We start from the raw sequence: 24,697 nt of genomic DNA on the forward strand, positions 1-24,697 counted from the left end.
ATTCTGTAACAGGTATTTCATGTGTGTAGTTCTTGAGAGAGTTGTTGAGCTGCTGCTTATTATACAGGTTTTTAAAGAGTTTTATGCAATTTTGAAAATAATTTAACATGTGAAAAGTGATCATGAATTCAGGAAGAGGAAAGCTGCAAGTTTTGCATAGATAGGCAAGAGATAATGTTTAAAGTGTATTTATATTTTGTAAGTGCGCACCAGCAAATGCCAAGACAAGCAGAAGACGAGAGATGCGACGTTTTCACACCTCAACAAAAGATCGCAGATGTATGTAGTGTCAGTCAGTCAGTCAAGTACATCTCAACATGTGTGGGAACAATGTAGCTGATTGCTCTGTCTCTCTCTGCTCAGTGCTAGCAGATGACCTGCCATGTGAGCTAATTTCTACTATAGTTATGTGGAAAAGCTCACTTGCCAGTCTATAATATCATGAAACTACAAACATATTATCTGCAAGACTAGTGTCAAGAGGTGGCAGAATGCCAGTCACTTAAGTTTGACTCTCAGCATACCAGTAACACTAATCAAAGTTGTATTGTTACCTTCAGAACTTACGTATTCAAACATGTTAGTGAATGAGTTAGGTTTATTTTCCTCCCCTCCATCCATTTACCCTTTTTTTCTCTCTCTTTCTCTCTCTCTTCGTGTAAGCTTACAAAAATATATTACTTGGTTCTAGCAATGAAGTACATAGGCGGAGAGAGAACCATTTCCTTGGGAGGGAGGGGGGCAAATCAAGACCATAGAATCCCCATGTAAAGGGGTTATGGAGGACATCATTTACTTCTTCCCCCGTTATAGCTTGACCGTGGTACAGTATATCGGAATACGATCAATTAATGAAGGTATTTTTTGGAGGCATATTTCTTACAGTGTTACATCCATATCCGCGATGTTTCGGCCCAAGTTCTATAGGGCTTGAACTGTAGGTCTACTACAAATTATAATAGGGTAACTTAAAACAATCTTCCTCTTTTTCTCTCTCGTACACATGCATACATCAACAAAACTACGTAACAGTGCCAACAGAAACTTTTTTATATGAAGCTTACCTTCCTGAAGAAATCATAACAAATGTAAACTCTAATTATTTTATTTAATCTCGTCTTTAAGTTTACACATTTTACTGGGATCACTTTTCTTTTTTCTGCATTGTTGTGCAGTATGTTATTCATACATCTCCAAGTGGTGGCCTGAACACCTGCAGACTTCTAACACATGAGTTCAGGCTGTTACAAAAGAAAAATTACAGTGCTTCCATTCCTCAAATGAAGTATAGGAATTCTTATACATTCAGAAATTTAAAATAAATATTATAGTCCAGACACATGATCTGAAGACATTAATTCAGAAATTTAATTATAAACAAAAGCAAAAACGATCTTTTGAATTCAATATTTTCTAATGTTAATAGAAAAAAAAAAAAATTCAGACAAGTTTGGAGGGGGGGCAGTGCCCCCCCCCGTAACTCCGCCTATGGTATAGTATATTAGAGAAAACTATATACAGTATATGTAAAATTGCATATGATTATCCGTAATACAATTAATAGAGAATTTTATTTCCAGTAATAAACCAAATCCAGCAGTTATAAATAACAACAAAGGAGTTGTAAATGGTAACAGCAATGGAGAGGCTCCTATTGGTGGAAAAGCTTGTGAATCCTGTAGTGGTAAGTTACATGAAAGTATAACTGAAACTTCGATGTTAAACTAGGGCATTCGAAAAGTAATGACAACATAGTTACTGAAATTCAAATCTGCTTATTTTAGGGAGCATTACCTGTAAAAACTAGATTTGCATAACATAGTTACCGTTTCTCACTAAATTTATTTAGGTTACTTTTGGCATTACATACTTCAAATATAGACCCCTGCTATGTCACTAGTATGTTGACAAATTCTTGGAAGACGGCGGACTTATCTGCAGCATCATTTCTGGATCTCTTTTTCACTGATCAATCTAAAGCTGTTCGGATGTCAACTCTTGATTGAAAGTGAATGCCTCGCTTCCATCTGTTTGCAATAATTTGGTATGGTAGGACTTCTCTCCCACAAGCTTCTTGTAATGCCATAAAGCACTGGGTTGCATTTTTTCCGTTTGGAACTTGTATTTTTATTAAAAACCTTTGTTCATGCCTACTGAACATTTTTAGGGCGGTATTACTTAATACAAATCAGAAACAGTCCCTGTATTCACAAAATATGGTTACTTAAAGGCTTTTAATATTCCACATTTATGCAACAATCACTCCTCTATTAATACTAAAAGATTCTTATGCTCACCTCTAGAAGCCCTGATGTACAATATTTTTGCCATTGCTTGTTGAATGCCCTAGTATATACAAATAAAATATCTTCGCCCTAAATTAATAATATTGCAGTGTGTTATTATCAAGTGGAATCAAAACGAAAAGTCTGTCGAAATTATATCATGAAGAACATCATTATCAAGTGGAATCAAAACGAAAAGTCTGTCGAAATTATATCATGAAGAACACCGTGTCCCTTTCAAATCTCCCACATTTTAATTAATCATTGTTAACAAAGTATGCAGAATTATGAAATGAGACTGGTATTAAAAGAAAGAGAAACTCAAAGAATTGTTACTTCATTTGTTAGAAGTTAATTCATCGTCACATGTTGGACAACAATGGCATAAAACAAAATGGCAACTCCGCAGAAACTCAATGAATTGTTATTTCATTTATTTGAAGTAATTCATCTGTCACATATTGGGCAACAATGACGACCCTGCAGCAACATGCACAAACTGTTTTCTGATATGCAGAGACGAAATCAATAATTACAGTGCAAAAAATTACTAGAGAGAATATGGAGGAAATGCACCTGATGGGAAAACCATTAAGGCATGGTGTGAGAAGTTTCTGGTGACTGGAAGTGTGTACCCCAGATCCTTACATTGACAGATCCTGCTTGATACATGAAATGTTGCCTCACCTGAAAACAAGACGTTTCCAAGAAATTGAGGGTCCCTGTCAATACTATCCAGCATTTCAATAGTGAATGTCTGTCGTTGTGGCCTGTCATCTGGTTTTAATTGTTAAATAATTTGCACCTTGTAGTGGTACAAACGAAGTTGCTTATGAAGCACTCGATGCACAGTTGATCTCGGCACATTGAACTGCCGGGATGCATGCCAAATTGATTTTTGAGGGCTTCTCTGAAATTCTGCTCTAATTTCTTCAGTCTTCTTTTCTGAGACACGTCGACGAGAACCTCCGGATTGTTTGTTCACATTTCCAGTTGTCAGAAACTTCTCACACCATGCCTTAATGGTTTTCCCATCAGGTGCATTTCCTCCATATTCTCTCCGGTAATTTCTTTGTGCTGTAATTATTGATTTCGTCTCTGCATACCAGAAAACAGTTTTTGCGCTTTATTTCGGAGTCGCCTTTTGTTTTATGCCTTTATTGCCCAATGTATGGTAGATGAATTAACTTCAAACAAATGAAATAGCAATTCTTTGAGTTTCTCTTTCTTTTAATACCAGTCTCATTTCATAATTTCGCACACTTTGTTAGCAATTATTAATTAAAATGTGGGAGATTTGAAAGGGACACGGTGTAATGTATTACAGCAAAAATGATTCTGAAAGAAAAATTCGCTTTCAGCATTTGTAATATCGAAAATCTTTGCTGTGTGTAGGATGACCAACTCTCCCGTATTTTCTGGGAACTTTCGTATTTGAGCTAATATTTTTGGATCCTCCTAGCTCCTGTATTGGTCTTCTAAACCTTTTTTCATCAATCATGATCACCAATTTTTAATGCAATCTAATAATACAGTAATACTCACCAAATATATTTAGATAAACTGACAATAATATCGATAGATCGGTTTTACTGATCAGTCCCAGTGATCCTCTAATCTACAGTATTACTGTATGTGCATATGTTTGTGAAGCATTTTTTTTCTCCCAAATTTGCATAGTAGGATAAGAAATTAAATGTTCTGCAGCATCTGTTGACAAATATAAATATGTTCAAACTGAGAAACATTGTATTTTTTAATTATTGTACTTGCTGTTGTGACCTACAGTAAATCATATTACTATTACAGTTGAGTTGATAGTTTTATATTAAAAATATAAACCATTCCATCAATGAATCCAGGCTTCACATCCCAAGAAAATGCTCTAAAATTTGTGGTAACCAAGTCTCCTGTATTTTTTTGATGAGAAGTTGGTCATCCTAACTGTGTGCCATCTTCTTATTAGTTTGTGTTCAGCCTTCACGATCAATTATTGTTAAAGAATGTTCTGATATTTAATATTCATGGGTCATTTTTGTGGATAGCCTATGATAATTTTTTTCCAAATAGCAATAGGTATTTTAAGCTTTTTGGCACATGGAGTACACACTGTATTCACTTTGAAAAGTATGACAATCTTATTGATATTATTCATTTGTACATTTTTATGTATGATGCTGTAACTTCTTATGATTTAATAAAATAAGTGAATCGGGATTAATGTACTCATAAAATATACATGTGTTTTACAATTTTGCAAGTTAATAATTCAAAGATTTGCTTAGAATGTGGTATTGTACTTGAGTAATGACTAGAACCCTGCATTTGGTCACATTGAATACAAGTTAGATGTACGGCTATCATACTAGCTTTGTTTGGTACAGAGAGCACTGAAAGTCAGTACAGTTCAGTCTGCAGTGAAGCAGTCTTCCTACACACTCCAGTACTGTTTGTTTACATCTATTTATTCGTGTGTGTTTTTATAAGTCTGTGAACAATAGGAATAGTTTTCATGTGCAAATACCACTTGGGTTTAATAACAATAGTAACAAAATATTTATGTAAAGACAGCTTATATGCAATAAAAGATAATTTTTACCAGGGATAGACAAAACTCCAAAATTTTCAGTAGCCAGCCCCCCCCCCCCCCCAAGCACATTTTGCCCACACATGCAATGAGAAAACTATTCGAAGTGAGATAAAAATACATTTATTGAAATATATTAACTAATATTAAATGTCTATCCAGTGCAAACACTTGCTGTCAGAGACGCCCTGTGTTCTTCACTGAAGCTATATAGTGACAATATCTTGAGATGTGCAAGAAATATAATAATATTAATAAAAAAATGCATATTCGAATTTCTTCCTACAACCGCTTTTGTTAACATTTTGTATTAGTCGTGGGGACAAAAGAAATCAAAGTCTTAAAAAATTTTGCACTCAGTAAAAAAATTCAGGCGTTAATAAAAACTGTTAATCACCATGGCTACTTGGGTCCCAGGATTTATCCATGGTCTATTTTTGCAGTAAGTAAAACACATGTAGATACTGTAGATCTAATTGAAATTTGGAATTAGGAGTTGAGAAAACATAAATCTCAATACAAACGTAAAACAAAACAAATTATATTGACTGCATGCTAGATCTAATTGAAATTTGGAATTAGGAGTTGAGAAAACATAAATCTCAGTACAAACGTAAAACAAAACAAATTATATTGACTGCATGCTTTATGAGTCTCTAACATTACAATGAATGACTGTAAACTTTTAAGTGTTTCAAATGAAAAATGTCTCCTTTTTTTCTGATAAAATACATTTTCTTCTTTCCTAATGAAGTGCTTGCTACTAAGTTGTTCTATTGGAGCACTGATCTCCAAATGCCTAGCTTTGTTTTGTTTTCGCATGTTCACTAAACAGCAATGTGTAAGTAGGGTTGGATGACGCCGAGCTATACAATATACATAACTACACTGTTGCAGTTTGTTAGAAGATTACAGCTGTCCAAATGTAGACTCTAGTAATGAGACATCTGTTAATGACAGCATATGGTACAGTATGTCTGGGAAGTCCATATACCTCTATACCTTACTAGTTTCTTATTAACATATCATATTACATTATTATATTGTAATTATTTATTATTATTAACATTCATAACATTAGTAATTGTTGTTGGAGCATTGTTGTTATGTCAGTGTACCATTGTTATTGTTAATGAGTTCGCTTCACTCGATTGTCATTCTGTGAGTTGAAATGGCAGACACAAGTTCGTTTCCTGTTGAAGATAGGTTAGTCACGAGTGTATGGATACATGAACGTCCTCAAACAGGCGAGACAGTAATTAGCATCATATGAGAACACTTAGAGAACGAACTTGTGTCTGCCATTTCAACTCGCAGAATGACTATTGAGTGAGGCAAACTCAACAACAATAACAACGGTACACCAACATAATAACAATACACCAACAACAATTACTGCTCTTATGAATATTAATAATAGTAAATAATTACAATATAATAATATACTCGTAATATGATATGCTAATAAGAAACCAGTAAGGTATAGTGGTATACGGACTTACCGGACATGCTATACATAACATCATATGATATACACCATGAAACGCCAACATTTTAAACAGATACAGTTAAAAGTAAAATGTGTATACAGCCATTACTATGCATAAAAATTATAGTGAAACTCTCAAAGTTTCTGGTTCATGTGTGCACTTGTACATCGGCGCCTTTCAAATAATGTCTAATCTGTAATCATTTTCATGCTATGTGGCATTGAGGCACATCTACTGTGGCAGAATTTATGGTGTCTCTTATATACTTTTAAATCCATTGTGTTGTTAATTTTTGTAGTGTCCACATTGTCTTCGATGTATAACCACAAAAAGAAATCTAATGGGGTAATGTCTAGGGAAATCCTAAAGGCGAATGTGTTGCTAAGGAAATTTCTGTAGCATGGCAAAGTTCTCCAGCAAATCCAAGTAAATGTCACCAGTGACGCTATGCTCAGCAAAGAGAAATGGTCCAGCAGTGTAATTGTGCAGCAGACTACATCAAACAATTTTAGATTATCATTCACGTTTTCTGTGATTACATGGAGATTTTTAGTGTTCCAATGTACTACTTGCAAATGATTATTGCTTTAGTTCATCAGGCTTAATTTCTTTCTAAATGTGTAGCTTGTAAGTGTGCAAGCATAATCAGTGATGAAGAATCTTGTGAACTGTCGACTATTTCATTCGAAGTTTTCTCACTCCTCGTCTGGTTGACTTCATAGACTTCTTTTGAATGATCGCATATTTTCTGCAACCTTTTCTTGGATGCTATTATTTCTGTCAGCAGGCCCTTTCAACATACTGTCACTTGTCGAAAACTACGAAAACTATTCACACCACTTCTCTATAGTCTTGAATATCGAAAGTATTCTTACTGTATATATGATGGATGTTTCCTTACAATTGAGTAATATATTTTGTTTCTGCTTACTGCTGCTTGGTTGCTCACTTGCTCAGCGTCGCCATTTTTGAGGATATGAGTAAACTAACGATTTAAGTAAGAAGCAGTCAAAATTTTAGAAACAGTGGAAAGTGAATACAGATATATTTTTTGTTATTACATATATACATATAAAAAAATACGTGTATTCACGTGTCACCATTTCTAAAACTTTGACAGCGATTCTTTCTCAAGACCTTATTTTCTTACTTGAGTCGTTAGTCCAGCCATATCCAAGTGGTATTTGCAGTGCCTGACTCTGGAGTGTGCCACATCATTATCACCTAAACTTTAAACGTAAAAGTAATAGATTTTTAAAATGTTGGGGTCTTGTGGACATTGTGTAATGAGAGACATGTATTTACTATCGCTCTTCTTTTCTAGCTCACTTACTAACATATGAAACATGAACTAATAGTATGAACAGATTCTGTGATAAATACACTTTGATATTTCCTTTCCTTACATAACTTTTATTTTATGACATCAGAAATCTTTACAGCGCACTGCAGTGCTATTTCTTTATTTCTGGTAGCCATTATAGCCTGGCATGTAATCTGTTCTGGCAGATTTGTGGGCTTATCTGCAGTATTCAGTATAATGTAATAGCATAATACTTCCCACAAACAATGAGAACCTAGTACTATTCTAAGATGGTAAAATGAAAATATGGCCACCAGCACAGCTCAGGTGGTGGACATGTTTTTCTACTGATCAGAGCTGCGCTCAGACATGATTTCGATCCCTGCTTGAGCTGATTGCCTGGTTGCGTTTTTTCTGAGATTTTTGCCAACAGTAAGGTAAATGTTAGGTAGTCATAGGGTAAATGTAAATGTAAATTTAAAATTGCACTTAAAATGATTAATTCATTAATTAATCAAATGCTCAGAACATTGGATTTTCTTGATTTGTCTTCTAACATGTCAGTAAACATCTGTGATGTTTTTAACACTTTTATCTGAAATGTTGATAACTTTGCAGTTCAGTATGTATTGCAAGTTCATAGTTCGAACTTTCTCTCTGAAGGGAACATATTTTGGTGATGTATAGATTCCAATTCTGAAGAGATGTGCTGCCAAACAGCCATATTCAGTTACTAGTCTTACGATAACCACTGCTGTTCTTCTTGAAGAATATTATTAATATTGTTCATTTATAATTTTTTATTAATACTTTTGCTGAATAATAGTAATTCGTTTAATAATTGCAGTAATACATTATAAAATGGCAGATTGCTCTGCACATGCTTGTTGAATAGTAGTAACATTCAAACTTAAAAAAATATTTCTACATCAAAAATTTTTAATTTAATGCAAATTAAGGGGAACTAAATAAACTGCAAAATCACAGAGCTAATGGCTTCAGAGCTGAGCACCTGGTTCTAATGATTCCAAATTAACATTTAGGCATAGAGATAATACTCTGCCAGCCATCACACTTCACTCTGGCTTCTCCCCTAGTTCATTCATTCATCATTAAGGTGACTCCTTAGTTCCATCTCACCAAATATCTGGTCACTATCATAAATTCCATAGACACTAAATGATCTAATAATTGGTATAACGTTGTTGTTAAATAACAGATAAAAAGTATCTGCAATCTCATTGGCTTGCAAGTCCACTTGAAAAGGAACCCACTGAAAAAAACTATTTTCTTGAAAAATTGCAGATGTTTGAGGTCCTGTTATATGTAGATGAAATTTTGGGGATCATCAGTGCGGTTTTAGTTGTAATAGATCGACTATTCATCAAATAGTTTGTATTCAACATATATTTGAGAAAAAATGGGAGTATAAGGGTACAGTACATCAGTTATTCATAGATTTAAAAAAGGCATATGACTCGGTTAAGAGAGAAGTTTTATATAATATTCTTATTGAATTTGGTATTCCCAAGAAACTAGTTCGATTAATTAAAATGTGTCTCGGTGAAACTTACAGCAGAGTCCGTATAGTCCAGTTTCTATCTGATGCTTTTCCAATTCACTGCAGGCTAAAGCAAGGAGATGCACTATCACCTTTACTTTTTAACTTTGCTCTAGAATATGCCATTAGGAAAGTTCAGGATAACATAGAGGGTTTGGAATTGAACAGGTTACATCAGCTGCTTGTCTATGCGGATGACGTGAATATGTTAGGAGAAAATCCACAAACGATTAGGGAAAACACGGAAATTTTACTTGAAGCAAGTAAAGCGATAGGTTTGGAAGTGAACCCCGAAAAGACAAAGTATGTGATTAGTCTCGTGACCAGAATATTGTAAGAAATGGAAATATAAAAATTGGAGATTTATCCTTCGAAGAGGTGGAAAAAGTCAAATATCTTGGAGCAACAGTAACAAATATAAATGACACTCGGGAGGAAATTAAATGCGGGATAAATATGGATAATATCTGTTACTATATTAAATTCAGATGGTTGAGATGGGCAGGGCATGTAGCATGTATGGATGAATCCAGAAATGCATATACAGTGTTAGTTGGGAGGCCGGAGGGAAAAAGACCACTGGGGAGGCCGAGATGTAGATGGAAAGATAATATTAAAATGAATTTGAGGAAGGTGGGATATTATTAAAATGAATTTTAGGGAGGTGGGGTATGATGGTAGAGACTGGATTAATCTTGCTCAGAATAGGGATCAGTGACGGGCTTCTGTGAGGGCAGCAATGAACCTCCGGGTTTCTTAAAAGCCAGTAAGTAATGCCTGTTATTATTCGGTTGAGAAGGTTTTATCATCTAGTCTTCTGTCAAAAAATCTGAAAGTTAGAATTTATAAAACAGTTATATTACCGGTTGTGGAACTTGGACTCTCACTTTGAGAGAGGAACAGAAATTAAGGGTCTTTGAGAATGTGCTTAAGAAAATACTTGGGGCTAAGAGGGATGAAGTTACTGGAGAATGGAGAAAGTTACACAACGTAGAACATACACATTTTATTCTTCACCTGACATAATTAGGAACATTAAATCCAGATGTTTGAGATGGGCAGGGCATGTAGCATGTATGGGCGAATCCAGAAAATGCATATATAGTGTTAATTGAGAGGCCGGAGAGAAAAAGACCTTTGAGGATGCCGAGACGTAGATGGGAGGATAATATTAAAATGGATATGAGGAAGGTGGGATATGATGATAGAGACTGGAGTAATCTTGCACAGGATAGGGACTGATTGTGGGCTTATGTGTGGGTGCCAATAAACCTGCAGGTTCCTTAAAAGCCATTTTTAAGTAAGTAATTATTTATATATTTATTTATTTATTTATTTATTTATTTATTTATTTATTTATTTATTTATTTATTTATTTATTTATTTATTTATTTTTTTTTGGTTGTCTGTCAAAAGAAACTGTTATGCAGTAGGATGACTATATTTTTTGGAATTCATGGATTCTGTAGAGAGAGCTTCTGTTTCTCTGTCGAAGTTTGTTTTATGTACACCAACGGTGGAATACTAGTACTGAGAGAAAAGCTTGCATTGTACACCTGCTCCAGCTCTGTTCGTTTCTTCTATTTGAGATCCATCAGTGTAGACTTGTAGCCAGTCCTTCTCGGGATAGAAGAGTTCTGTCATTTCATGTGCAGTTCATTTTAGGATGTATCTCTCTTATTTTATGATCTGTGGAGAAACTTCAGAACTTATACCACATTATCTTGATGCTAGTAGCTGACATTTTGACCGCTGTGTTGTGGTCATCCTCAGAACAACCACCAAGACAATGTGGTATAACACTGGAAGTTTTTCCGCAGACCATGTACACCAGGTGCGGAAGTCTACGCCATTTCTTATTTTATGTTTTCCTTTAGTAATAAATATGTTGCACCTGTCATGAAGTCTAGTGGGTTGATGGGTGAAATGGTGGGTTCTATCTGATTAGAAATGTTGTTTTGGGTTGGGATATTTTGGCAGTTATTTATTGTTATGGGTTGGGTTTTGAGAATTTGGTCTGAATCTTGTTTGATCCAGCTTGCTTTGGGAGAGGCTTGCAACTTGATGCATGATGCTGCTTAAGCGTTTATCTCCTTATTGACAGATTTCCTGTGTATTTCAGCAGATATATTTATGTTTATATATGGTCTTATCATCGTCATTGACATTTTTGTTGTATATATTGTAAGGCATACTCTGTTCCTGTCTGCAGTAACGATCTCCAGCCAATGGTACGCATGGGGACCATCACATATGCAGTGTAAACTATGTCACAATTGCTGGCTTTACTGGAAAAAATATGGCGGACTCAAAGTACCTTCAAGAATAGGTAAGAAGCAGAAGTCACTTCATGAATAGATACCTTCATTCATATGATAATATGTGTGTTTAATAAAACCATTTATATAAATCTTTTTGGGTTATCTGTGAGTTCTCTATATCTCAAAGTTTTAAGTTTTTGGTCTTCGGGAAAGCTTTTATCATAAAAATAATGACGTGCTTTATCTTCATGCTGTGATCACCATGTAGTTGTGGTGTTTTAAATTCTTGTAATTAGATCCGTAAAAAATATAAGTACTATATTAATTGAAAATCTGAGTAATAATTCCAATTACATTAACTTAGTGTAAAATATGCAATCATTATTCTATGTCACGATGTATTTTATATAAAATATTATAATGACGAAGAATATATTTCAATTATTCCGTTGGTTACATGATTTTTAAATCTTATAGCTCATTACTGTTTATATGATGCATTAAGAATTTAAATTTTACCTAATGTTAAGAATGGAAAAGGCAACATAATCGTAATTCATGCTTAGAACCACAGTAGCTCTAATGCATCAGACTTATCCAATGCTGTATTTGGCTCAATAGGTTACCTGCACATATTTAAAAGAAAGTAGTCTTGCTCTTTCATAGTTGTCTGCCCAAGAGCAGGTCCTTCACTACAAACCCAACATTCTCCAATCTTCCCTTTTGCATCTTTCATTAGCCAGTGACCCAGCCAATTTCTTTTTCTCCTTCTGATCAATTTCAATACTATTCTTTCTTCATCCACTCTTTATAGCACAACTTTATTTCCTATCTTGTCTGTCCATTTCACATGCTCCATTCTTTTCCATATCCACATTCCATATGCTTCTAGTCGTTTCTCTCCACTACACCACAATGTTCATGTTTCTGCACTCATACAATGCCACACTCCAGACAATTCACTTCACTAGTATCATCTGTAGTTCTTTTTCAGAAAGTCTGCAGAAAATGCTCTCTTTTTTATTAAAAGCTTTCTTTTCCATTGCTGTTATCCTTTTGATAAAAATTGTATTTCTATTATGTTTATTAATTTTGATATGTTAATTAAAATAGCCATTTTTTTGATCCATGAACCATCATTGATGTCTAGTCACTTTCTGATTTTAATTTTACAATATATTGACATTAAAGTCTTCGTGATCTATGAGTGTTGTTAGTGCATCTCCTTGCTTTAGCCCACAGTGAATTGCAAAACCATCAGACAGAAACTGGCCTATATGGACTTTGCTGCTGTATGTTTTACTGAAACACATTTTAATTAATCGAACTAGCTTCTTGGGAATATCAAATTCAATAAAAATATTATATAAAAAGCTTGTCTCTAAACCGAGTCATGCTTTTTTGAAACCTATGAATAACTGATATACAATGCTCTTACACTCCCATTCTTTTCTGCATTATTTATCGAATACAAGAAGTCTGATCATTAGTCGATCTATTACACCAAAAACCACATTGATGATCACCAGTAATTTCATTTACATATGGAATTAATCTTTCTCAAAAGAATCTTGGTCAATAGAAGTGCTATTCCTCGAAAGTTACTACAGTTAATCTTTTCCTTCTTAAAAAAAAAAAAAAGATAGGGGCAGTAATGAACTCCTTCCTTTGTTCTGATATCTTTTCCCAAATAGCAAGTATAAGCTTATAAATTTAACTAGATATTACGTTTCCACCCTCTTGTATTAATTCTTCTGAAATTTGATTAATACTTGGAGGACTTGAATTTTTTCAGTCATTGGAATTCTCTGTCGCATGAAGTCAAGGGCTGCCAAACTTTAATTTCTTTTAAATATAAACTAGAAAAATATCTTATGATGAGTTGGCAGACCTAATGTGTTGCAAATATATTTAATGCAATATATTCCCTGTATTTATTTTTATTTTTGTTTCTTATTTTTATTGTGTAATCATGTAAATCGTGTTTATTACTTAACACCAATATGTATTACACTGTGTTGTTTTTTTTTATTGTGTACATTTTATTCAATTGTCTGCTTCTGGTTTATGTGAATCCTACTTACTTGTAATTTACTACTAATATGTATTCCAATGTGTTTATTTTTATTTTTATTGTGTACATTTTTTTATTGAATTATCAGCTTTTAATTTTGTGTGATTGGTATTTGATTCTAACAACATTAATATGTATTCCACTATGTTTATTTTTATTTTCTGAGGTAAATTTTTATGTAAGTACCTCTTTTGATCTCATTATGTACCTAAATCATATCTGCATGTAATTATTTAAATCCGATTTAGTTGTATGTTCAACTATGTAAGCAAATTTTAATCCTGGTTGAGTGTAAGAGAAGGCCATATGGTCTTAACTCTGCCAGATTAAATGAAGCCATTATTATTATTATTATTATTATTATTATTATTATTTTTTTTTTATTATTATTATTATCATTATCATCATCATCATCATCATCATCATCATTATTGTTATTATTATTATAAATGGCGCAGCAGTTTGTATTTGAATTTCGTCCCTATCATTTCTGTTTGGCTTTTGTACATTTAGTAGTTGCTCAAAATAGTTTTTACATTTGTTCAGGATGGAATGAGTCTGCAAGCAAGTCATTATTCTCATCCTTGATCACGTTTACCCTTACCTGATATCCTTTCTTAAATTTCTTTATACCTTTATATAAATCTTATGTTTTTCTTCTTATTATTTGTTTCTTACTCGTTTAGGTTTTCTTCAAGTAATCTCTCTTTTTTGTTCCTAAGTGTACGACTTGCTTCCCGCCTTTCATTGGAATAATTATCTCTAATCTTCTTGATTGGATCTTGTAAGAATTTCAGTTTTGCCTGTTTCCTTTTTTCTACTATCATGCAACAATCTTTATCAAACCACCGTTTCTTTTTCTTAGTTTCATAATAGTCTGTGCTCTGCACAGCTGCAATTTTGATATTATCTCTGATATTTTCCCACATACTGTTAATATCTAGTTTCTCCTCACCCTTCTCGGAACTTCCTAAAATGGCGAACTTATTTGAAATTTCGATCTGATAATGTTGCTTAGTTTCCTTGTCCTTTAATTTCAGAATATTGATTCCCCTAATATTAACTTGTTGCTCTACTCACTTGGCTGCTGATAGTCTTTCTCTTAAGTCTCCAATTTCCATTTCCAAATAATGGTCAGAATCACAGTTTGCTCCCCTGAAGGATCAAATGTCTATTATACTAGTATGTCTTCGTTTATCTATAAAGATGTAATCTATTTGGTTGTGTGTCAATCCATCTGGAGAAGTCTAAGAAGTGTAAGGTTGTGCGAAAAGGTTGTACTTCTCACAATTAAATTTTTTGATGTGGCAAAGGTGACTAACCTAACCCCATTATCATTACTAGTTACGTGTAGACTCTCTTCTCCGATATCAATTTAAAAATATCTCCCATCTGACTTTAGCATTGAAATCTCCCAATAAAATTCTTATATGATATCTAGATAACTGATCAAAAGTGTGTTCCAATTACTCTCAGAAGCTATCCTTTATATGGTCATCTTTCTCTTCTGTAGGGGTGTGAGCATTTATAACTATAATATCGCACCATCTAAGCCTAAGTACTAAATACGATAATCCTGTCACTGACAGATTTGACCTTTTTTTACTGCTGATTTCATTCTTTTATGAATAAAGAATACTGCTCCTAATTGGTGATTATTGTTTCCTTCCCCATTGTACAAGAAGGTATCTCCTATTGGTGATATGCTATCCCCATCTAACCTAACCTCCTGTATTCCCACAAAGTCTATTCTATATCTAGCTAGTTCTTTTGCTGTTAGTGTTACCCCTTCTGTTCTATAAAGACTCGTGACATTCCAAGTACGAAATGTCATAACTGTATTCCTTTCCTGTGGTTGCACCAAAGAATCAGTTCCATTTCGAGACTTATGTTGGAGTTTCATAACAATCTCTTTTTTACGGTGATGGGTTGTTAGCCCTTCGCCCAACCCCCAAGCTGGAGGACCACCCCTTATCAGCTTATTCAGTATATTCGCAGCTACCATCCATATCTGGAGGCCATATCCTTTATCCACAACCTGAGGACATGCCATGGCATGATGATAAAGGACCCAAAATACTTGGAGCAGTTGATAAATCATCGTAAAATAAACCAATTAAAAAGCATAATTAATTTAAGTGAATAGTATATTTTCCGAAACACAAAAATTAAGTTGCCTACCATAGACCTTAAATAACAGAAAATAACGCAGATATTACATACTTAATAACATAGGTCTTTCTCTGTGATTAAATACTTTAAGCTATGGTCATTGGTGCCTCATTTGAGGATTGGTGTCGAACCCATCTTGAACAGTGCTTATGACATTGTTGTTACTCCCCTTTCCTTCTTAAACCTAGTTCCTTACCAACTCTTAGGTGTGGACAGATTATAATATATTCAGTGCTAGCCATACCTGTGCACTGCGCTGCACTTGTTATAAATAAATATCATTGGCTTAAATCTATTTTATTTTCAAATACAACTTTGTTATTACTTAGCGAAAAATTATTGTATTATAAGTAAGTTGTAAATAGTTTGCTCGTGAATTGTTTTCAGAATTGCATTTAAAACTGTGAATGTAACTTATTATTATGCAATACTGGTACTTTCTGGAGTTGTTCAACCAATTCTACTTTTAAATTTGGTACTATATTAGACCTACAGACAATTAGCCAGTGACTGAAACAAAAAATATATTTGTAAGAACTGAGAGCTGGAAGAGGGCTTCCAATTGAATAATAAGTCTGCCCTTGAACTCTAAATGTTGGCATAAAATTGCCTTTGATGCGATTTGGAATAAGATGCTGTATTACTATAATATTAAAGAAGTGTTGATAACGGATGTACTCCTATAAATAAGTTTTTTATTCATTGTGGTGGCTCTTGAATCTCAGGAAAAGATTTTTCAGGAGCACAACGTAATCCATTTGGCTGAATAACCCATTGTTTCTATTGCATTTATTGTATATTTTATCTTTCTTATCTATTTGAATACCATCCAAATGAGCATAATCAATATTTGTATCGTAATGGAATGCAAATATACTAATATTGCATACTGACTCTCGACTACGCTCTCTAGTTCTGGTAATACACTGTCGTTAGTTAATCCTCTGAGAACAACACTGTCGTTCATTAATTCTCTGAGAACATTCAGCACTGTTTTCTCTTTCTCGACCCTGGCAAGTTCGAACTCAGGTATCAGCAAGTCGCTCAAAGTGTTTTATGCTAGTTTCTCTTCATTTGATATTAGAGGAGAAAAATTCGCCCCGGCGCTGGGGATCGAATCCGGGTCCTTGGTTCTACGTACCAACCATTGAGCTATGCCGAAGTTTATTCCACAGCACTGGATCGAATCCTCCTCCTCCATTGTTTTTCCCTTTGCAGCCTGACTCCAAGTTCAACATGTATGTTGACATTTATATTAAGTCAACTGCCATTGTACAAGGAGCGCACTCAATTGAGCGAATTTTTCTCCTCTAATATCAATTGTTACCGTAACAGATATATTCTGTAGGACCAAAAATTAATCTTTAAGTAGATTCTTCGCCCAACAATGCATATTACTGTGGAATGCCGGCCACCAAGTCACTCATTTCTCTTTTACTGCACGATTTATGAATATTGTTTGTTTGATAATCTGATTCATATTTGATAGGATTAAGAAGAAATATTTCGTAATAACAAATTTCCTATACAATGTAATACGTAAAATAAATTACAAAATTATGCCATATCTTATAAGTTAGTAATAAAAGGTAAAGGCAAAGGTATCCCCGTAACATGCCATGAAGGCACTTGGGGGGGGGGGGGGGGCATGGAGGTAGAGCCCCATGCTTTCCATGACCTCGGCACTAGAATGAGGTGGTGTGGTCGGCACTACGCTCTGACCACCTTTTACCCCCAGAAAGACCCGGTACTCAATTTTATAGGAGGCTGAGTGAACCTCGGGGCCGTTCTGAAAGTTTGGCAACGAGAAAAAATCCTGTCACCACCGGGGATCGAACCCCAGACCTTCCAGTCCATAGCCAGCTGCTCTACCAACTGAGCTACCCGGCCGCCCTATATAAGTTAGTAATTTCAAACAAAATTGTATAAAAAAAATCAACAATGAACAGTAATAATATGCATTGATATACAATTCATTGTTGTTTTTATATGGAAGTGATTCCATACAATAAGTCAATTTTCATCACATCTTTTGAAATGCCTTTCGGTTACGACAACAAACAACATAAAATGAATTTCAATAAATGCCAAAGCATGCAGGTACACGAATAATAAATATACACTGCACTGCACGTAATTTGATCGTAAACAATTATTTTTTCTCTTCATATCTGCACACAATATACAAGCAGCCACAGCCAAGAATGCGTATTGAATTTGGCTGAGAACGAAAGAAAAAGGACACATTGCATATTTCATCTGAACATGACCAACAATTTGCGAGTACCAAAAAAATAAGTTGTTGAAAAATCTCTATCATTAGATTGTTTTTGTAATTCAGGATGTTCTTTGATGGTTTCATTAAGATAAAATTGAACTACAACTAAGTTGCAAGAAAAATGTAAATGAAGATAGGTTTTGTTAATGTTCACAGGTAGAATGATGGTAAATTTTTTTATACACGAAATGGTATGTCAGTTATGAGCTTGAGGAGATACCTCATGTTCTTTCGAATTCATTGTAAATAAATTCTGTTACCTGAATGTGAAAATTAAAAAAATGTAGTTTGTTTCTGTTCTTTGTGATTTTTTAACATTCCATTTTAAAAACGATTATTCAAAGTAAATATTGTAAAGCTGCAACTATCATTATAAATGTGTGATCTTTTGTTCACTGATACACAGGTACTTAGTTACACTTCATGATGATTTTTTCTGCATATTCATTTTGCAGTATTAGATGACATAAAAAGTCCCGTGCCATGGCATCGTGGTCTAAGCCATCTTGCCTAGCACTTGCGTTATGGAATGCACGCTGGTTCGAGTTCTCATGGGGGAAGAAACTTTTTCATGAAATTTCGGTTAGTGTATGGGACCGGTGCCCACCCAGCATTGTGATGCACTTGGGGAACTACAATAGGTAGCAAAATCTGGTTGTAAAAGCCAGCTATAACTACTGGGGGGGGATCAATGTGTTAACTACAGGATACCTCCATTCTGGTTGAATGATCGTCCACCTCTGCAAGGGCTGTGGTGCCACGGATTATTATTATTATTATTATTATTATTATTATTATCATCATCATCATCATCATCATCATCATCATCATTATTAGATGACATAAAAATCTGAACTCTCATTAATATTAAATAGCAGTAACAGCAATAGCATCTGTGGTTGTTAGTAGTTCATATGATTCGAAATATGCTCATTCCATGTCTAGTGTTAGCTTTGAGTCGTTGGGTCATTTGACTGATCAAATCTGAAACTTGGAAACTATAATGATTAAACAAGTTTATTTAAGCTGTCACAAGCAGCACCATAATGTCTATTTTCGGATTCCCTTCTATCTGCTGCTGCTTGGACCACCCAAGAAAAATTAAATTCGTTACTTTTCTTTCTGGCACCACATGGCAATCTGCATCCAAGAATGGTCAGGGGAAAGCTGCTAGCTGCAATGGTGCTCTCAGGCCTTTACCTTTCATTGCTTCACTAGAGATATCAAAGTGGCTTCTTTGGTTGCAACATTTATAGTTACCTTATTTCTTGCTAGTATTAATTAATAATTAGTAATTCTCTTTTTGCTTATAGGAGAAAATGATACAGACAACAAAAAGAAGTCTGGGAGTATGTCAGATGATGGTATGTCTTATTGTTCTTTTAATTTTACATTTTATCTGTGTTTTTTTTTTTTTAATTAGTACCTAATATCTTGAAGATATTTTATGTGTACAATTCTGAGTTAGTATCTCAAAAAATAATATTTTGTTACAGTTGTAAAAAAAAATATGATAAAAAAGTGAGCAGAATATTCTAGATAAAAAGTGAACACAAAATCCTTAAGACAATTATATACTACTCCAAAGTAATGAGCTGTCTGCACTTTTAAAGTATTTGTTTGTTCTAGCAGTGCTTACTTTTTTTATATAAGAAATGTAAGTGATTATGTTTATTTTCATGGTTTCATTCTTACCAAAAACCAGATACTTATTTTCAACAAATATGTTTAATATTCAGATGACTGATCAATGAGAACAGTTCTTCATCATAACCTTTGCTGCTACGAAAGATGCATATTATTTGTTAATCAGTGTTTATGAAACTTTTCTTAGTTTAACAATACAATGGAAAATTCACAGTGGTTAATTTGACTCAATGAATTTGGACAAGATCTTATGAACGTTGGTGAAACTGACTATTTATTTTATTTGACATTAGTATTCTTAACTTTATTTAATTTTAATACACAATATTAATTAAGCTTTATCCATCACCATAATGATATCTCTCACCACATGAAAGTGTGAAATTAGGATGCTGGGTTAGTATTTGGAAGTTTCATGATACAAAATATACTGTCCTGCCTGTTTTTCTGTTCTGAAGTAGATTACTATGATTCTTTCGAAATGTTTTCCTGATCTCCAATTTATAACAGTTGTGTTATATGGAAACTGAAAAACTTCGGCACTAGAAGTATTTTTACGTAGAATAATAAGTACTACTGCATAATATGTGATCAAACTGTTATTCGTGAATGTTAAAAACGTTTATAAAAATGAATTTCTTGCCCAGAACTGGATTATTATAATTTCCATCTGTGTTCTTATACTAAACTGAAAATCTCAGATTTTCTTCAATCATGACAAGAATTCATTACTCGTACTGTTTCTTGTTTCTTGTTAATTCATACCCATAGATTAGTTACTTCTACTCATTGCCTCGAAGGTCCTACATCAGTATAAAGGTAGAAGTAGAATATTATGTGACATGTTATAGAATATAGCAATTTGCTGTTTTCTACGCACTTGGTTATTAAACATAAACTTCATTTTCAGAGAGGTTACCATCAAGTGTTGCATCCCACAGACCACACCGATGCAGTTTAGTGAATTGTGGAAAGGTGAGTTTTTCTATAATACATGGTACAGTAAAATATCAATATGATGAAATCCTTGGGACCTCTAAAATTACTTCTTTTGGTGAAATTTCGTTACATCGAAATAGATTATTTTTCTTTAAAAAAAAATGCTTGTTCACTTACCTCTACTTATGCTATAAATTCCGCATATTTTGCATGTATTGTAGGTCTGGACATGTTCTTAAATATAAGAAAAAACTGAGCTTGCATTTCAGTTGAAAAGAGGCAGAGGAAAAGCACAAAATTCAAGTTTTATGAAGGTCTTTGTAGGACAGAGGGTGCCATGTTGTGAGAGTGAGCTGTGATTGATAGAAGGAAACTAAATGGGAAGAACAAGGAAACAGCTGCATGAACAAACTAACACAAAATTCACTTCCATATAAAGAGTAGCTTTTCTGGATGGAAGTTTGAGTTGAATTTGCAAGCTTCCTTAATAATTTTTTTTAGCTTACGAGGATATTCCAGACTGAAGTCTGGCCATGTTACTTCCAGTGACGTAGCATGAAATTTTGAGCAGGGGAAGCTAACTCAAGTTGTCTTTCATATACATATGAGAAAACGTATTGCAAAAATATAGTCTTAAAATAAATAGTAGTCGATGTCAAGTTAGCAGTCCGAAGATTGGTTGGAACCTCATAAGTAACACCAATAAGGCATGACCTCAAATGGTACGTAGTAAAATATGATTTCACGCTTTACACATATCTCTAACAAATAGACACGTATACGCATAACATTAGCTCACTCCCTGTCATACTTAGCGAAATCACAAAATTAACTGTCAATAGATACAATATTGGTATCATTACATAAGTATGCGTCTGTTTTTTGGTTGTGTCCTTCATTGACTGCAAGGGAGTTGGTCATTTGTTTTTTTTAAATCACACTTTTGTTCGTAAGTCAGTCTTGATAGTAGAATTGTCCTAAAAAATTCAAGTAAATTAGTGTCAGGAACTGTTATTTCACTCATTATTTATTATATCAGCCACAATGCACACTAACACTTCAACTGAACACAACTCACGAAAAGGGATAATTCGGAAACTAAATTCTTTTCAATATCAAAGCTAGCTTCTGGTGAGCCTTGTGACCAGGGTAGTTTAGTTAGAAAGTGATGGAAAATCTGCGGGGTGGGTTACACAGAAGAATGTGTGAAAGAAACAATCTGCTTGTAATTCAGTGGAGGAGAATGGAAGCTGTTGTGTGCAGGCTTCATGTTTACTGCTGCATCACAAATCATCCTGAGCTTCGCATCACAATATTTATTGCGTAAATATAAAGATTGTATTAAAATTAATAAATAATTTTGTTCATAAACTGCAGGTTTATATTGAAATTATTATTAACTGGGGAAGCTGAGCATTTTAGCTTACATTGACGCTAAGCCACTGGTTATTTCCAAATTGGAAGTGCATAGAATGAGAGCAACTGTACTCCAATAACACAATGACGAGAATTTATCATGATGGAGATAGACAGTGCCAGCAGGGCCAGTTCTAGCAGGTGTGCAGTGCGTGCATGCAGGCGGCCGATAGAATAACATTAAAATATAATTTAACGATATTTTAATATAGTGATCAGTGATGAAATAGGAAAGTGGCTATCCCTTATCTCCTGACTTAGTTGCCTCATGAATAATGCCTTATTGGTATCACTTATGAGGTTTAAACATGTCTCTGGACAGTTAGCTAAACAACAACAAACATTGTTATAACATATTGTAGAATATTCACAGTGTTAAATCTTTAACAAATGTTATAATAAACTGCAACACTTCCATCTTCCGATAATCTCTGAGTGACACTTGTATCATTGTTTCATTTATTTATTGTTGAAGTTGATAGATGAAAGAAAATAGAGAGAAAATAAGCACGGATGGTCCACACCTGTGGAGTAACGGTCAGCGCATCTGGCTGCGAAACCAGGTGGCTACCTGGTTGAGGTTTTTTCCGGGGTTTTCCATCAACCCAATACAAGCAAATGCTGGGTAACTTTCGGTGCTGGACCCCGGACTCATTTCACCGGCATTATCACCTTCATATCATTCAGACGCTAAATAACCTAGATGTTGATAAAGCGTCGAAAAATAACCCAATAAAATAAAATAAAAAAGCACGGATGTAATTGAATATTAGTGTTGGGAGTAGAACTAAACAAAACTATTAATTAACGTCATTTCATTAAACGTTCAGAATAAAGTCCACTAACATCTAAACACCTATTCTTTGACGAAAGCTTTCTCTAACATTTGACAACATACAGGGAGTGATATTGCCACATGCTTCATATAATCGTGTCTTCATATTCTTTTTGGCTGTAGATGCTGCAGACATAACTTTTTTCTTTACATATCCTTATAAAAAGTAATCCAGAGACGTAATATCAGGTGAGTGTGGTGGCCATGTGATGGATTCAACATGTTAAATCCATCTATCACTGAACTTGTGATTTTGACACAATTTACATGTACATCTTCCAAAATGTGGTGGGGTACCATCTGGCTGGACTACATTTCTGCTCTTACATTTAGGGATACATTTTCTAAGGGTTTAGGTAATTTTTGACAAAATATCAATATACTTCAAATGTAATTGTGCCTTAAAAAAAAAAGTAAGAACCAATCACAAAGTTTACAAAAATACCATGTCGAACATTTTATGACTCTTGATGCTGAAAATATGCAATTCTCATCCATTTTGGGTTTTCAAATGCCCAGTAATGCATATTATGTTCACTAACACACCCAGGGCTTGAAAACATTGTCTCATCAGGAAATAATGTTTTCATGAAAATAAATCATTTTCTGTATTAGCGTTATATGTCCATTCACGAAACATAGCACAGGGCAGATAATGTGATTCTGAGAGTTCCTGATGTGACAGATATGATAAGCATAATATTTGTACTACTTTGAAATCTTTTGTATCAAAGTGCAGCTAATCCCATTGTCTCTAGTCCACAGTGACTTATCTGCAGATTCACAGCTGCAGCAGAAAGAACATTAATAGCATTCTCGTTGTTCACTTTTGGCTTCCTCTTCACTCAATTCCTGTTCACACTTCCATACTTACGTAGCCATATCTCCAGACATCCAAATGCCATATGTAACTTTCACATCCCATGTCATTCACTAAACACTTGTGATACAAGTCAATAATTTGTTCCGCATTTATTTAGTATTAAAAGCATATTAACTTCACATCACACCGCTCCATATTTCTTAGTGTGTGATAGGTGAAAAATGTATTGAGTGCATAACAATAAGTATGACCAGGCTACAGTAGCGTGCAAATTAATCCGAACACGACATATTTTTACATTTTCTGTCATTGTTGGCCTCACAGCTGCTCATACCGCTTTAATTGACATCTGTAGCACGTGTAATTCCATTTTTGAAGGTCTGTCATTTTTTTTATAATATGTGACATTTTGCCTGTCTTTTTGTACCTATAAGCATTTCAGTTGTTTGAAGACTTAATACTGCAATCCTGTGTACATTCTGTCGTCTTCACAAATGGATACAACTCCACGAAAACAGTCTAAAATTATAACATTAGCAGAGCATTCTTCTATGACACAGAGGCAAATTGCTGCAGAATGTCACATCGGTTTGGCTACTGTTAATTCGATCATAAAACAATACAGGGAGACTGGATCCATCACATCCCAGAAAAAAAGGAAACTGTGGCCGGAAAAGGAAGACTTCACCTGCAGATGATCGTTTAATTGTCAGGAAAAGTAAATTAAATCCTAGACTAACTGCTGTCGACTTAACCCGCGAGTTAATGGCTACCACTGGGGCGAATACTCACGTCACAACAGTGTGGCGTAGGCTTTTGGAAGCTGGACGAAGGGCTCGTAAGCCTATTAAGAAGCAACTGCTAACCCCTGTTATGTGCAAAAAACGCTTAATGTGGGCAAAATTACATCAACACTGGACAGTGAATGACTGGACGAATGTACTTTTTTCCGATGAGTCTCATTTCGAGGTCCACGGCCACCGTGTTTCTTACGTACGGAAAGGATCCGAAAAAGTAACAGCAGCT

General features: G+C 34.4%; 1 protein-coding gene across 3 annotated transcripts in view; it reads left to right on the top strand.

Annotated features, from left to right (window-relative positions):
• MTA1-like (metastasis associated 1-like) overlaps positions 1–24,697 on the top strand; it is a 469,434-nt gene that overhangs the window by 417,005 nt on the left and 27,732 nt on the right. For all 3 annotated transcript variants that reach the window (XM_069817155.1, XM_069817153.1, XM_069817154.1), the window contains 4 exons: positions 1,581–1,684; positions 11,439–11,555; positions 19,325–19,375; positions 20,569–20,633. In XM_069817155.1, the coding sequence (XP_069673256.1) occupies positions 1,581–1,684; positions 11,439–11,555; positions 19,325–19,375; positions 20,569–20,633 (337 nt within the window). The remainder of the gene's footprint in view (positions 1–1,580; positions 1,685–11,438; positions 11,556–19,324; positions 19,376–20,568; positions 20,634–24,697) is intronic.

Source organism: Periplaneta americana, chromosome 17 (assembly GCF_040183065.1).
Source record: "Periplaneta americana isolate PAMFEO1 chromosome 17, P.americana_PAMFEO1_priV1, whole genome shotgun sequence".
NCBI classification, from domain to species: Eukaryota; Metazoa; Arthropoda; class Insecta; order Blattodea; family Blattidae; genus Periplaneta; species Periplaneta americana.